The sequence below is a fragment of the Candoia aspera genome, chromosome 1, assembly GCF_035149785.1.
Source record: "Candoia aspera isolate rCanAsp1 chromosome 1, rCanAsp1.hap2, whole genome shotgun sequence".
Lineage (NCBI taxonomy): Eukaryota > Metazoa > Chordata > Lepidosauria > Squamata > Boidae > Candoia > Candoia aspera.
Genome location: NC_086153.1, coordinates 23,049,345 through 23,065,520, shown reverse-complemented (window position 1 = coordinate 23,065,520; position 16,176 = coordinate 23,049,345). Strand labels below are relative to the sequence as shown.

Genomic DNA, 16,176 nt, shown 5'->3' with positions numbered 1-16,176 from the left:
ATCATGTAGCAGTTTACTGCAGTGGAGAGTGGGAAAGCTTGTCCTTGTCTTCCAAGATTTTGCACAATGAGAAAACCTAGCAGTTTCTTAGCTTCAGACAATAAAAGAAGATAACCGTTTTGTTCTGTGGGGGTGCGGTTTGTGTGTAATGTGGTGGCACAGAGTCTGAACTGCAGTGACCCCAAGCCATGGATTCAATACACAGTCACAGGGATGTCATTATTTTCCTCAGCTGGGCTCCTTCTTTGCAATCTGTTGTGAGGTGCACATTCCAAAATAAGCTGAAAATTGATACAATCCAAAACCTTATTATATGTTAAATAAAAAGCACAGGCAACTTTTGCTCAGCCTTGAAACATTCAACTGCTTTAAAAACATCCTGGAATCTTTACAGAAATTATGCTTGGATATGCACCTGTGCACACATTTATACTCCAATAGAAGAAAATATCTGTAGCTCAGGACTGAATTGTGGAGTCCCTGGTGCTCTCTGAGCTTGGTTGTTTCCTTGCAGATATTTCATTACCCAACTAGATCACATCATCAGTGCAAGTGAGTGTGGGGATTGCAAAGTAGATGGAAAAACAGAAATACCTCACATTTCACTAGAACTGATGATGTTACCTGGTTAGCACTGATGATGTTTCCTAGTTGGGTAACAAAACATCCGGAAGCAAACAACCAAGCTCAGAGAGCACCAAGGACTCCACATATTTATACCCCTATCCATCAGTATAAATGGGGAAACAAAAGAAGAATTTCCATTTTTCTAGATAACCACTGTAATGGGGTTGGTTGTGATCTTTTGTCAGGTTTCTTGAAATTGGTATTTTCCAGTAGGAACAACTGGCAAATCAAGAACATTGTGGAGAGGCAACATTTCACAGAAGGCCAAGAAGTTCTTTTGAGCTTATAATGACCAGGTCCAAAGTTGGTAAACAGCTGCTTTTTATGGTTTGTGATTTAGCAGGAAGTAGAATCAGTTGCTGAGATTAGTGACTGTCCCATTCCTAATTATGAATCCAATTTTTTTTTCAGTCACAGCAACTAATTTCTTGCACAGTGCATAGCCTAAACATCCAGAATAAGGAGTATGATAGGGCTGGGGAGCAAGTTATGTCATATTCTACTTCAATATCTGAAGCATTTTACTGGAAAGTATATCATTTTGAATTATGGGTCTGCTGGTGAAGCCCTCTGAACAGGATGATAGCAGGAAGGATGGAATGAAAGATCCAGCTTGGCCTGTTAAACTCAACTTTTGCTGTGGGAATGCAGGCAATGCCAGTGATACTTGAGGACAAATCATACAGCCAGTTCACAGTATTATCATTTAACAAAACTGGGTATCTCCTCAAAGCCCACAGATATTTAGTTCAATCTCCCATTTATCCCCCCATACACATTCAGTCCTCACCAACAGAGAGGACCATTCAAGAGCCTCTTTCTTAATTCAACAGTCCAGTGCTCATAAGCATCACCTCCCTAATAGGAATCCACTAAGATGATAAATGTCATTCCGATTCTACCTGTTCCTTAACCTACCGTCCCTGCTAGCATAGGTATCTGTTCCTAACCAGGATGGCACCAAAATGATGAATTGTGTGTACTTGCATCATGATGTTGCACTGGAGGGTGCAGACTGTGATGTCACAACACATGTTTTATCATATGCTACCCTGCCCCCGTGCCTGCTGGTCTCCTGGTACCTAGGAGACATAATGTGTATGTCAGGTGTGGATATGGACTTAGATCACTAACACATTTTCTTGCGAGCCAATTACAGAAGCATGCAAGAGGGAGGGAGGCAGCTACAACTGTTTATAGTTTCTCTGTAATGGTAAGTAATGTCTGTTAGACTTGCATAATGGGTCTAGATACCTCTCCAAAATGTGCTCAAGTCTACCATGCTATAGAATCGTAAGAGACCAAGCAAAAATAAAAAAAAATCTGCCTTGTCAAGAGGCAAAGATAGCTACAAGTTGGAGGGAGATGTGAGTGGCCGAGCTCTAACATATCAGATTTCTAGGGAAAAAAATAGCACAATTGCACTGCCTTTTTGCTGTTCTCTTTCACAGCCTAGCACAAGTGAAGTTTGTGTATTTCATGCTTAATATTTCCTGGATTGCATGAAAACTATTGATTTTATTTCTTTACAGTTGTGGGGTGGGGTCTGGTGTTGGTAGGGGCATTTCTCTGTGCACTGTTAATATAATATCTCTGGATCAAGAGAAAATCTGTACATTCTTTAATAAAAATGGATCATTGGAAAGGAACAATCTTGTATGTAATAACTCAGTGGGGGAGAAGCAGGGGAAAACTGACGTGGTTGTCAAGATGGACAAACTATCTACAACTCTGCATCAAAAACAGCAGCTCTAAATTAAGGAGCCCACTTTCCTTTTGCAATGTCTTGTGCTCCTGATCATGAGATTCTTAAAGTGTATATCCATGCTACTAAAGATGGCTGCTTTCATTTCAGGAGAACAGTAACTGCTCTCACTTCTTTACGTGAACTAGAACTTAATGGAAATGCTCAGCTGAGTTTCTTGCCAAGAACATCTTTGCCATGTAAGCACATTCTGTGCTCTCTTACAATATGATTTCCAGACACCTGGCCTTCCCCTTAGTCTTTTAATAGTCTTTCTTGAAGTCTGCCACATATCTGCACATTGCTATTATTTATAGGCTGCAAAGCATTGGGTTATGACAACACAGTGTTACTTTTCACAACTAATGATCACGTCAGAACAAAGCATCTCAAGCTATATGACTTAATGCAAGGGAAACCCAGTCTCAGTCCTACAGTATATCTTTGTGAATTCTTTTTTCAGTCCAAGATGCTGTCCAAGTTCATATTCATTCACTGGTTCTTTGGGATTATACTTCAAATATTTCAGAATGACAAAAAGCTGCAACTGCAAGTCTTCTGAGGCTTGTGATACCAGCCTTGTCACATGTCTCCTGCAGTAACAAGGATGAGTCAGAAGAAATTGTGCTGTAATTAAATATTTATTTGTCACTTTGTCTTTTAATTCTTTGAAATGTTTTTTTCTAAACATGTATGGCTAGAATCAGAAAGACATCTAGTTTATCAAATCTTAACAATTTTCTGAAGGACAAAGTTTTCCTCGTTTCTGAAACATGCCAATATTGACTTCATCAGATCACCCTGAGTTGTGGTTTGGATGTGTATCAGGATGTTTGCAAAGCAGGTTTAATGTGCCTTAGTTTTCAAATAAATCTCTACATCAGTTCTGCCATCGTGCTAGAAAACAGCTGTGTGGCTCAGTTTAAGTCAGGGGCAACTCACCTATGCGTTTTTAAACAAGCACCTCAAAACAGCTGAGGGACCCACATGCTGAGGCTGCTTATGCCCACTCTTGCCTCTGTGGAATGAAGTGGGGCTCACCTGAATGGCTATAATTCATGGTCCAGGCAAGTAATGAGAATACTGGGGAAATAACCAGCCCACACCTCTTGCATAGGAGGCTATCATGGGTTATTCATCTGCAGATGCAATAAGTGGGTAGGTGGGATGAGCAACTCAGCATTGACCTGCAAAAAAGAGAAGCAAAGCAATTAAGGCTCTCTTGTGTCCAGCTCAGCTTCAAGATTCAGCTAAAGGAATGTTTAAAAGTACCTCATCTCAAGGTACATAAACAGGTGTTCACCATAACTTTTAGCAAGAATTAGCACTATTTCCAAAGATCTACAGATCCTATATACTCAGTTACAACTCCTATGCATACAACCATGAGTGTAAACATATTCACATGACACACTAAATGAAGCAGTCTGGTGAAGAAGCACAAGCCCGCTACCATCTTAACCCACATTACACAGGCTCTTCAGTCAAAGCCTTATGCTTATCATCATATAGCTGTCAAAACCCATAACAGCTGGGCAAGATAATGGAAGCAAGAATTGTAGACTTCAGTAAAGTATCTTTAATGGTAATGAGCAAATACAGAATCTTGTAAACTGCAAAAGGAATTTCCAACCCGCATTCATTAGTGAGTTCCTTAAGGCAGAGTATCCAAACATTTTTAATAATTCCTTCCAGGTTTCTTGCCATCTGGACTAGTGGTAGTTTATGAGGTAAACTACCAATAGATTCCCCTTCTATCTTACAGTTGTTTATGCCTAATATTCCTTCCATTACTGCCTCAGCCTCCCCAAGGTCTCTCACAATTAACAGCTACAGTACAATTTAGAGTTTGGACAACATAGAAAATGTAAGACTTGGATTAAAGAGCAGTGCACAACAGGATGGTAAGATGATGGCACACTGTGTATTACAATTGACAGTATGTTAAGCAAATACAGTTAACATCTTGAATCCAAGAAAGAAAAAAGTGAAGCCCCCTTGAGTTGAGGTCAACTCCTGGGGTCTATGTGGACTTGCAACTGAATAAACTAGGACAGAAGCCTTCCATCCTCTTTTACAGTTTTTATTCTGAAGAAAGATTTTGACACTGATTTGAATTTGATTTATCCTTAAGCATTTTTAGAAATTTTAGAAAATGCTGTCAGGATGGTTTTGCTGCTGATTAGCTTGTATATTTTTAAAATATTGCTGTGCTTTTAAAAAATGTTTTGTTTGAAAACTACCCTGGATAAGGTTTTATGACTGGGAAAATGACAAATGTTATCAAATAAATGTAAATCAGTGTAACTTAAATTCAGTGTGAGAAAGCTTTTGCAAAAAGAGATGCCGAACAGCTCCTCTGAGGATCTCCTGGCCTAGCTACAGGTATGTGACTGGCCTGGCAATGTGACAAGGTCCTTCCTTGTGACTGCTGTCTAGCTCCTGCCCATCATTTCCACAAAATGATCTCAAATTATAAGAGTATGAGAAAGTGGGGGAAAAAGCTGTATCAACCCATGCATGATTTTATAAGACGCCATTTATTTCAATGAAAAAGCCCCAAAATATCTCCTTTTTTTCCCCTCTCCATTGCCAGAATGAATGCATGGGCAGCCATAATCAATACAACCCTTCCTAAATGTCATGATTTCACACAGGAGGTAAAAGCTCATTTGTAGATTGACAGGCATAGCTGAATGTTGGTGGGAAAGCCAGCCCTTACGAGACTGACATCACAAGATGCTCAATTTCATTGGCATTGCAGAGGTGCAGTAGTGTGATGTAATCGTTTGGAAAAAGTGAATAGAACATGTTTCTCTTTCCGTCATAAAACAAGAATTCTTGGACATCCAATGAAGCTGAATTGTAAAAGGCTCAAGACAGATAAAAATATTTTTCCATAGCATGAAGCTAAACTGTGAAACAGGCTATCAAAAGTTATAGCAAAGGCCACTGCCTTAGATGGTGTTAAAAGGAATTTTGACAATTTCATGAAGGATAAGCCTGTTGTTGGCAATTAGGGATGCACAAGAAAAGCTATTAGTGTCTCCAACATCACAGGCAGCGTCTCTCAATAACTTGTGCTACTGTGCTCAAATCTTTTTGATAGGCTATCCCCGAGCATCTATGGGACTGAATGCTGGACTAAGTCTCTTTGGTCAGATTAAACACAACTCTTCACATAGGCTCATGTCTTTCTTCTTAATATAAATCTCAGGTTAAGTCTCTTCTAATACAAGTCCATATTTATTAGGGCTGTGCAGAAATCCTGATTTGAAGGGCAAAATGTGATTCAAAACACGTCTGCTTACATAAAGCATCTCTCAGGAACACAACTTTTCCTGGTATCACACAGTTACCTTCACTGTTGTTGCATGATCACGAGAATAAATGTGGTAACCTCTTTTTGAACCCAGATCTCTATAGAACATTACTAATTATTAATATCCTGTATTATTTTAGATGGCCCTTCAAAGTCTGCTTATAATAAAACATTGGTTGGCCTCTTCCTGGAATTTTTAAAATAGCTATCATCTACTAAACCCTACGCCACTGACTATCATAGCTTCCCAGCAGCACTTGTTCTGGCTAAAGGAGGGTAGGAGAGAGAGAGACAATAGTTGACAGCTTTACCTGGCAGACAGTGGATGGATGATGTCTGCTAGGAAGAGAAGTGTTCCCTTGCTGGGTTGAATTCCTGTCCCCAGCTTTAGCTAGCAGTAGCAGCAGTTCTTTTACTAAAATGAATTGCCCATTCTATATTGCACTGCCCTTTCCCTAGTCTCTAGGCCTTGATGAAATATCCCCTAAAATACAGGCTGAAATGCTGTCAGGATCTTTGTCAGTTATCTTTGAGGACAAATGGAGAAGTTCCAAAGGCCTAGAGAAGAGCAAATGTGGTCCCACTCTTCAAAGTGGAAAAAAAAAGTGGATCCCAGTAATCATCAATCAGTGAGGCTAACATCACTGTTACCAGGAAAGATGTTAGAGCAGGTAATAAAGCAGGCCACATGTAAGGGCCTTGAAGACAATGCTATGGTTGCTAAAAGCATGGTTTTGTCATAAACAGGTAATGAGAGATAAACCTTTTCTCCTTCTTTGACAACGTAACTACTTCAGTGGAGAAGGGGATATAATCCATCTCCATTTCAGCAAAGCTTTTGACAAGGTTCGATATGACATTCTGACTGACAAGTTGTTAAACTAATCTGTACAAAAATGGAACAGTCTAACCATGAAGGTTACAGGTTCTGTATTTCTGCAAGAATTTGACAGCTACCTCTTGAAGAGGGTTAAATTAGTTTTCCTGCACCTTGCAGAAGATTGAACTATATGGTCTCCTATAACTCCACAATTCTATTATTCTATAGTCCCACCCATTTACTCACCGGGGATTGTAAATATTGCTGTAGCAGCATCCTGAGTTCTGTATTCTGCTGATTCAGCCCATCAGTCTCCGTAATCAGCTTTGCCCTCTGAGTCAGAATGTGGCTGGATGATTGAAAGAAAGAGAAGATCCTTCAATACAGTATAGACAACAGTGATCTTGACTGTAGGCCTTAGATTGGGCAACCCATGAACCACCCAGCACCCCTTCTGCAGCCCTCAAGACATTTTCAGAACTCCCTGGAGTAGATAAGATCACAGTACCTGTGGCAAAATGGGTTCCTTAAGCCTTGAGGAAGGTTAAGGCTCCTATATGTCTTTAAAAAAAATTAAGTCTATTTTTCCCTTTGGGGAAAGTGGGAGGGGTGAGAAACAACATGAGCGCCTTAAGCCTTGTTTCCCAACCCCCTCAGACATTGGACCAAAACTTTTGGCCCTGTTACTCTAGTGATATTGGGACATTATCTGTCAAACTCAATGGCCTGGGGGTGAGGTGTGCAGGGTGGGGAAAGATGTCTCCTCAATGCAAAAATACTACCTTTCCTTGCCATACAGAGATGAACCCATTAAAAATGAGCAACAGAAGACCTACTTCCTGATAACCTGACAAAGCAAAGAGCAATCAACCAATATATTCCATTCACATTTCTATATATTTGCATTAAAAAAAACTGTTGATAAGACTGGGATTACACTGGGATTTGATTGAAGTTCACTGAAACTGAAGAAATAAGTCTTCTGCTATCTCACCACAAGAGACCACTCTCACTACAAGTCTCTGGGGCAAGCAGCACATTAGCAGCTTTGGCAGAGATCATTTAGCTCAAATGTGTCCAGGCCATTCCCTGAATATGTCCCTTTGCAGAGGATGCCCTACTATCCCTTAGGACAAGGATATAGCGATTCCATCACTTACTAGTATTTTTGCAAGCCAATAATCAGAGCATCCCACAGCTTCAGTTTTCCATCTGGGATAATGTGAGCCAATGCATCCCAATATTCAGAGTCCTTAGAGTTGTCCCGCTCTTCATGTGCTCTATTAATCTGTGGCCGTCTGTCCCTGGAGGTGAAGGAAGGAGCCACTGGCTGGAATAACATGATCTGACACAAGCCAACTCCCTACTGCATTAACCCTAAGTTCCTTTTCACAACCCAAGAGAAGGCCTCTATTTAATACTTCGGTGCCATTCTCACCATCTTAGACATTAGCATGACCAGGGCTGAGTCACAATGCTAGGATGAAGATCTCATAGTGAGCTGCTATTTTGACACCTTGTGCATATGGTGGCTCGTCAATGTTCATATCTTGATGAAAACTTCATCAAGTATAACAGTGATGGAGTCCCCCCCACTCCAGATTATGGCTGTAATGCATGGGACATTTAATAGTTTGCTTCCCCCACCCCCCACCCCCAACCTTGCCTAATTTTTATATAATTCTAGGCAGCTCATGACATCAGCACAAAAATATAAAACAAAACAATAGGGAATTACTAAACGTTACTAAAGATATTTAGGACAATAAAATCTTCATTAGTGTTCAGAAGAAATGTTCATCAGTCAACAACAGAGCTTCTTATTCCAGTCCTGCTAACGGATCAGCTTTGGTTTTTTCCTCTGCTGAATCATTTGTGCATTGTCCAAGAAGCACAGGATAGGGTGGATGGGATTTTCTCTCTCTGTTCTCAAAACAACATTTCAATATATCTAAGGCAGTACTATTTCTACTGACCGGCAGTGGCCCTCTACATCTTCCCCAGTCCTAACTGGAGATGCCAGAGACAGAACAAGGGACCTTACGCATGAAAATTTTGTGCTCCTCCACATCAGTCTTTTGCGCTTAGCCAAAAATGCCCTGGCAATATTTTTCTGCTAGGTCTCCATGATAACCACAAGGTAAAATGTGTAATGTTTTACCACCCCATTATGTTGCAGGTGAATCAAGAGACCAGTAGAGGGTGAGATCAAATAAATATTTATGGCCATTTCAGGCAGATCAGAGCAAGCCCACTCCCTTCCAGTCAGCCTTATCTGCTGCCATTTTGCTGTTGTCCCTTAAAAAGCTAGACATGGCAATGATCTGCTGGTGGCCTTTTAGAATTATGCAACAGCACAAGACTGCTCAGCTGGCCGTACTATAATTGCATTCATTCTATGGCTCTTAAGAGAAATAAGCATTACTGACTACATAAAGAAAGCAAAGGAAGGAAGGAAGGGAAATCCTAAATAAAAGTGCTGCTTATGACTGAGCTCCCTTTGTGTCTTGGATGCCTTTGTTTCTCAACATAACTCAACACAGTTTTATGACAGGATGGGTTATAGGAGGAGGGGCACTGGAAGGAGCCTAAAGGTGACAGACAGTCCTGCAGTCAGACCCTCGCCCTGCCTACTGGAGTGCTGTGAGAGGCAGAACTTTTCCTCCTAGTTGGTGATGTGCTAAAGAATAAGGGCATGATTAGGACAGTACCACTAATCAACACTTTGGATCGGGAAGCTCTTCTTTCAGTCACTCACGCCCTGGTCATCTCCTGTATGGACTACTGCAATGCGCTCTACCTGGGGCTACCCTTGAAAAGTATCCAGAAGCTGCAGCTGGTGCAGAATACAGTAGCGCAGGCAGCTATAGGTGCCTCTAGGGCTGCGCATGTAACATCTCTGCTGCGCTGGTGTGCTTCCAGGTCCAATTCAAGATGTTGGTTATGACCTTTAAGCCCTTCATGGCATGGGCCCAGGTTACCTGAGGAACCATCTCATCCCAATCACATTGATGCGTCCCACCTGGTCCAGCAAGAAGGGCACGTTATGGACCCCATTGGTTAAAGAATTCCAGCTGGCAGGGTCAAGGAGGAGAGCCTTTTCTGCCATTGTCCCCACCCTGTGGAACATCTTGCCCCCTGAGTGAGGTTGTGCCTCACTCTTCTGGCCTTCAGGAAAAGCATCAAGGCATGGCTTTGCCAACTAGCTTGGGGATCCAAGAGTGGTAGGCAGCCCTGCGGGTGGTTGGTGGCTTAAAGACACTCTCTCCATCTTTTAGTTGCCCTTTTATCTTCTTTTATTTTTTGTATTTTTGTATTTTTATAATGGTTTTTATAACTTTTATTTGTAAGCCACCCAGAGTCACTTTTATAGTAAGAAGGGCAGTGTATAAATTAAATAAATAAATAAGTAAATAAAATATGCAGAAGGGTCAGGAACAAGGATGGGCAATTACAGCAGTAATTTCGTACTGGCAGTTTTCTGTCAACTCAAGGAAGGCTGAACAGCACTTCAGCTCACTTAACATTTAAACTGGGGAAAGGCCCTATACTATATTCTTTCTCTCAGTGGTACTGCTTATTTGAACTTGCACCTATTCCTGGCTGTTCATGAGCACCATTTGCACTGCTACCAGACCAACCTTTGGTTTTAATCCATTCCTCACCTTTTGGGCAACACCCCTAACCAGCCCCATTTTGCAATTCAGACCTACCTTGGCCCTTGGAATTCCTTCACAAATGCCTTGAGGGCCTTCAAAATGTCATTGGGATGCATATAAAGAACAGAAAGGGGCACTGCTGTCAATGTGGAGCCTTTGTGCTCCTCTTGTGGTTCTGCAGAAGACTCCTCCTCTCCTATAGTCTTTGCAGCTTGAGATGCTTCTTTGACAACTGTATCTACTGCTAGAGCTTCCAGGTCCTAAAAGAAAATGAAGCGTTCTGGGAGAATAATAGCCATACATCCCAGTTAAATACAGGGAACATTTGTTACTCTGATGGAGCTGAAATTTATGTGTGAGGGAGGGCACTAAAGAAAAATGAATGAAGAGAAATAAGGCATGAAAGAAAAGGTTAACATTTTGTGAAAAGCATCCATAACCCAACATTTGCTGGTATTGGTTAAAAGTACAATTCATGACTGCAAACTAAAAAGATTCTAAGAGAAAATAATTATTTTCACCACTTCATGTTTCTCAGTCTCCCTAGGCCAGAGATGGGGAACCTCTACTTCACTGTCATCCCATAGAGAAAGTCCATGGGAGGTGGGAGTTAATCCAGAGTGGAGCTAAGTCTAGTGTAGTGAAGCAGGTTTTGATGGTTGAATCATTGTACAGATAAACCTCTATGTGCATCAGGTTGAAAATCATTATGTTCATTGGTGGAAGCCCCCACCTCCATTACCTGTGCACCAGCCATCTTCTGAGCCTTGAAATTTATGAAGAACTCCACCATTCGATACACGTCATCTTCATTGTCAATGGACAAGGCCTATAGGAAAGTATGAAAGCTAAATGGGTGCTAACAGATCAGCTAGTTCGGTAGTTCGGTAGTATCAGCTAGTTCAGTAGTATCAGGAGTCTAGTTAGAAGACAGAGCTAGCTTAAAAAGAAAGGTTAAGACCTTATACGGCTGGCAGGTTGTACAAATCTCTACCCTGGGGTAAATAGGAGCAACTGCTGACAGAAAATCAGTTACCAAGGTAGCATGTGCAGGCCCAGATCCCAAAAGACCCAAGCCCAGAGGCCTCCAGCATGAACAGCCTCTCTCCCAAACACTTCTGCAAGAGAATTAAGGAACTCACAGTGAAGATGGAGTCCAGCTTCATGAGAGTGCGATCAGGCTTCTCTAGAGGTTGCAGGAGACCCCGAAGCTTGCTCTCAATCAGAAAGCCCTGGCAAAGGATGCAGACACAGAAGAGAAGAGGGAAAACATTAATTAATTGCCAGTCTGGCTAATTCCTAGAGCTGAATTTGGGACATGACTTTAGGAGGTTATTGTGGCACAGCAAGGCCCCAGCTCAGGAAGCAGGCATCTATAGCAAGTGACTAACCCCATGTTTCCTCATTTTCCCAGCTCACCGACTCATCACATAGGAGTTCCAGGATGTGCTTTATGGTCTTGGATGAAATAGACCAGAGTGTCTTCACTTCTGGTTCCACTCCCACAGCCTCTTTGCAACCCTCTTCTGGGACTGCTTCCTTCTCTTCTTGTGGGCTGCCCTCTGATGGGGAAGAGACCTCCTGAGATGATTGGTTTGCTAGAGAAAAAAGGCAAAACCTGGAGGCAGCAGCAGCATAACACAGAAGTTTCCTAAATACATAAAGTAATTAGATCAGCTGTTCCCCTTTACCCATTAGCTTTAAAAAACAGGTCTAACGTATGCCATTTTAAGGAGCCAAAATACAGTATCCCTTAGACAAATTGGGTGGGCCAGCTACAAAGTGCCTGCAGCTCTATTAATTCCACAATACCAAGCAAATACCACATTTAGTACTAGGTTCATCAGCCTAAGAATTTATTGGTCTTAATTAGTATTAAAAGCAACATTTGGCCTTTATGATGTCACAAATATGTTCATAAATTTGTAGGTACTATCTGACAAAACCAAAATCAGGATGTTTGAGGAGGGGGGAGGCTACTAGAGATCGGAAAGGTGGACTTAAGAACTCCTCCAATTATTTAGAAAAGTGCCGTAAACACTGTCCCAGAGCTGCATGTGGCCCCTGAAACACTGGATGCCACTTCCATAAACTCCTCCAAAAGTTGCCACCATCTTGCAATTTTTAATATGGCCAGAATACAGAAATTACTAAATACACAGAGAGACATTACTAGAATTATGCAGCCTTCAGATCTGAAGGCAAAAAGATGCTTCAGAGTACGTAGTGGCATGAACACAGCGCTTCTCTGCAACTCTTTAAAGCAGCTGTATCTTTTCCCAAGATCACCTAGCTGCCCTCAAAAGCTGCCATGTGATCCTGGGAAAGATACATTTGGTCTTTTGGTTTAAGGAGCAGTAGAAAGGTATCCATCTTTTAGCGGAAGCAGAGTGAAGTATGTAAAACTGGCACATCCAGATATAACTTTATAATCTGTGTTACATATATCTCACAAGTTTAGTCTTAACCCAAATGAAATTTGTAGTATTGCAATAGCAGAATTTGCCAATTTTTGGAGGAAAAAACAAGCTTTCATCCCTCATTTCTGAGGCAACTACCTTATGCAATTGTCTTCATTTTGGTCCCTCCTTCATGACTTTCACGTCCCATCAACTTCTTACTTGCCAAATAAATCCCATTTTTTATAGTCATGGAAGCAGAATAGTTTATTCAGACATTAGCAATATGGCACAACTTGTCTCAATTTGCATAAATCATGCTGCTTTTAGGATGTGGCCTTCCTAGTTCTTATGCAGAAGAACTCTGCAAAAGCTTTGGAACTTTGCTTACTATCAAGCGTGATCACCTCATGGGCCAGCTCATTGGCCGATTTCATCTTCTTAGTAAGCACGATAGGTCCCACGTTGTGCAGGAACCAGCCATCAGGCTCAGTCCAGGGCAACCCCAGCTGTTGTGCATGGATGACATGGTCAGCATCAAAGGCTTTGCGAATCAGCTCCTTGGCCTCTTCTTCATTCATCAGCCATACATCCAGGAAATGTTCAGCATCCACAGTGGCAAAATGTCTGAGATAAGAAAAGAGGTCCATGACTCAACAAACTTGAATCCATACTCAGAACTAGCTTTCTGTTAGCACCAGTACACAATGGTTTCTGTACAGATCAATAGTGAAATAGTCAGAAGTCCCAAGGTTCAGTGTATGCAGTGTATGCAGCTAAATTGTTCAAGCTAACCTCTATCTCCAGGTTAACAAAGCATAATGGCTCTGGCCACCTAACATGCTACGCCCAAATAAACCATATATAAGGCGTAATGTGATGGACTGGTTCAGACAATATGCTGAACAAATTTGCAGGATTCATACCGCAAGCTGATGTAAGCCGGTATACTTTGAACTGCCCTCATTGCTAAGCTTTATTCTACCTCAGCAAGAAGACCAACAACTGCCCTCACTTGCCTAATGTAAAACAACTTAAGGAAAGCAACTGGTGGATTCTCCTGGCATCACCTGCTGGCAAGAAAAAGAGCCATCACTTGCTCTCCCAACAGGAAGAGGCACGTTTTGCTTTACCTGCCCCAGGGATCAGCCACTACTTTACCAGGCTGATCCAGAGGGGTTGGTGAAGAAAGGCTTTTGGGTACAAGTCAAAAAAGCTGCACGAAAAGTGGTGAAAGGAAGCAGCTCTTTAGTTGCTAGTTCTCTAACTGTTCCCACTTCTGCCAGCCTAAAAAAAAGTGACAGGTGAGGGAGAGGAGATCAAAGCACTACCCTCCATCAACCTTTTTTAGGGTGGGAAGGGGTACAGAGGAATGCAGTTTTTAAACACTTTTGAGTGCAAGTCCATGACTGAAAGAGCACTTCTCCCTTCTGCCTTCATCCATGGGTGATGGCATGCACAGTGATTGGAAGCTAGTTCTCTGGAAGCTAAGAGCCTGGTCTCTTCTGTTGCACTAGCTAAAATGATTGTGAAAAACAGTGCATGAGTTGGGGTAGGCATGCTAGGAGCAGCCTACAGTGGCCAACAGGAGCTGGACAAATTCCACCCTGACTGCATCAATACAAACGTTCTAAAGGAGTACTCACAATTTGTCTGTACCACTGAACATGTCAGGAAAAGACAACTTTAATACCACTGACTTTGTTTGGCAGAAGCCAGCAGTAAAGGTTGCAAATGGCGATCACGTGACCGCCAGAATTTTCGAGGACCACTCATTCAGCGCCATCATAAGTTCGAACAGTTGCTGAATGAGGGGGCCATCTGTATGACTTTAAACTGCCTCCATGGTGGGCTGCTGAGATGAAAGCAACACTGAGATTGTATCTTTTAACAATAGTTAGTAAAACTTTGTGTTGCACTGAGCAAGTCATGAAGAAGAGTCATGTACAAAAACAGGCTTGTGCAGTTTGTGGTTCAGTATGTTGTGAAACAATTTTGATTTGTTAATCCAGATTTACAGCAACATGTTGATTGAATGCAACCATAAGGAAAAGTCGACCCCCACCCCCAACGTGAGTTTACAGGACTCTTGGTTTAAGGAACACAGTTCTTCATCTGATCTGAGGGCAAGATAGCTGAGCGCAGGACGCTAGGCCAAGCAACAAAGCCTCCCAAATTGCCTTCATATGCCCAGAGTGCAGTCCCCACCTCATTGTTCTCTGCAAGTCCTTATACTGCTCCACAATCCGCTTGTAGTCAGCTGTCAGTGTCAGGTTCTCCTCACGATACTGCTTGATCTGCTTGGCAAGTTTCAGGCGTAGGTTATTGAGCACATCATGCAGTCTAAGAAGCAAGAAGAGAGACACATCCATTACACAGAGGTGGACAAATCAATACCCAACCCAAATGATACCCAGAGCAGTCAGAGACAAAGCCAAAGGCTTAAAACCTTTAGAACTCAAGGTTCTAAAGCACTTCATTGCCTCATAGCAATCTCAGGGTTATTAATAATGGCTTTCATTATTCATATATCATGGATTTTAGACACGTAAAATTCTAGTGTCATTACCGTTGAGAACCTGAGAAGGTTCTGAGGATATGTACTCTGTGGTTGCATTCCAACAGAAAATTCAGAATATTTGTATTTCCTTTCCAGACCAAGGAAGGATAGTGACTGCAGGAGAAAGCAATAAAAATATGAAGCAAAGAAGCTGTTCTGCTGACTCACCTATTGAGCTTCCTCTTCTGTTGGGATTTGATGATGGTGTTCTCATCATCCCGTTTCTTTAGTACCTGGAAGTTGTACTCCAGCTTCTCTTGGTTTAGTTGGTAGATAGCTTTCATTTGCTGGAGTTGCTGCTCCAGGATCTGGTACCACAAACAGAAATATTACACTAAGTCAACAATGTAGGAGGTGAGCTGTGTTAGTCTATGATAGCAAAAAAATCAGGAGTGTGGTAGCACTTTTTCTGACTAACAAACTTTATTAAAAGGCATAAGTGTTCGTGAGATGATGAAAGCTTGATGTTCACCGATGAAAGCTTGTCTTAAAAAAAACACGTGTTAGTCAGAAAAAGATGCTACCAGACTCCTTTCTTTTTTTTTTACATTGACTGACAAGCCAGGATTGTGGCATAAATTCCACTCATGATTTTACTACATATGAATCGGGAAGAACAGCAACAATAAATGTATTTATTTATTTAATTTCTTTATTAAATTTGTCACCGCCCATCTCCTCCCAGCAGAGAGACTCTGGGTGGTTAAGGGATGCTATCCCTTTAGTGTTTTCATCACTTGTCAACAGCACTGCCTATGCTTGGAGGTGCCCAGGTGGTACTTTCCAAGCAAACACACTCACTGACATTTTTAGCACCCTCATCTGAAACCAGGTGTATAGCCTGGGAACCTGGAAAGGAAGTAAAAAAGCAAAGCTATTGAGAAGAATCCAGAGGTGAAAGCCCTCTTACTGACATCAAAATATGAAGTTGAATGGTTTCATCCCTACAGCAGAAGGGATATTAAGTAGCACAATTAGAACTTCAAGATACTCATCTTGAGCTGGGGAAGTTGGAAGACTTCCAAATATCTATGTAACTTTCCTT

General features: G+C 41.7%; 1 protein-coding gene across 1 annotated transcript in view; it reads right to left on the bottom strand.

Moving 5' to 3' along the window:
* Nucleotides 1-3,196: 3,196 nt before the first annotated feature.
* Nucleotides 3,197-16,176, bottom strand: part of DRC1 (dynein regulatory complex subunit 1) — a 32,048-nt gene continuing 19,068 nt past the window's right edge. The window contains exons 8-17 of the mRNA XM_063301971.1: nucleotides 15,300-15,439; nucleotides 14,780-14,914; nucleotides 12,963-13,198; nucleotides 11,592-11,770; nucleotides 11,315-11,404; nucleotides 10,915-11,001; nucleotides 10,227-10,432; nucleotides 7,674-7,817; nucleotides 6,760-6,862; nucleotides 3,197-3,558 (exon numbers count right to left, since the gene is read on the bottom strand). Coding sequence (XP_063158041.1) covers nucleotides 3,496-3,558; nucleotides 6,760-6,862; nucleotides 7,674-7,817; nucleotides 10,227-10,432; nucleotides 10,915-11,001; nucleotides 11,315-11,404; nucleotides 11,592-11,770; nucleotides 12,963-13,198; nucleotides 14,780-14,914; nucleotides 15,300-15,439 — 1,383 coding nt within the window. The 3' untranslated portion in view covers nucleotides 3,197-3,495. The remainder of the gene's footprint in view (nucleotides 3,559-6,759; nucleotides 6,863-7,673; nucleotides 7,818-10,226; nucleotides 10,433-10,914; nucleotides 11,002-11,314; nucleotides 11,405-11,591; nucleotides 11,771-12,962; nucleotides 13,199-14,779; nucleotides 14,915-15,299; nucleotides 15,440-16,176) is intronic.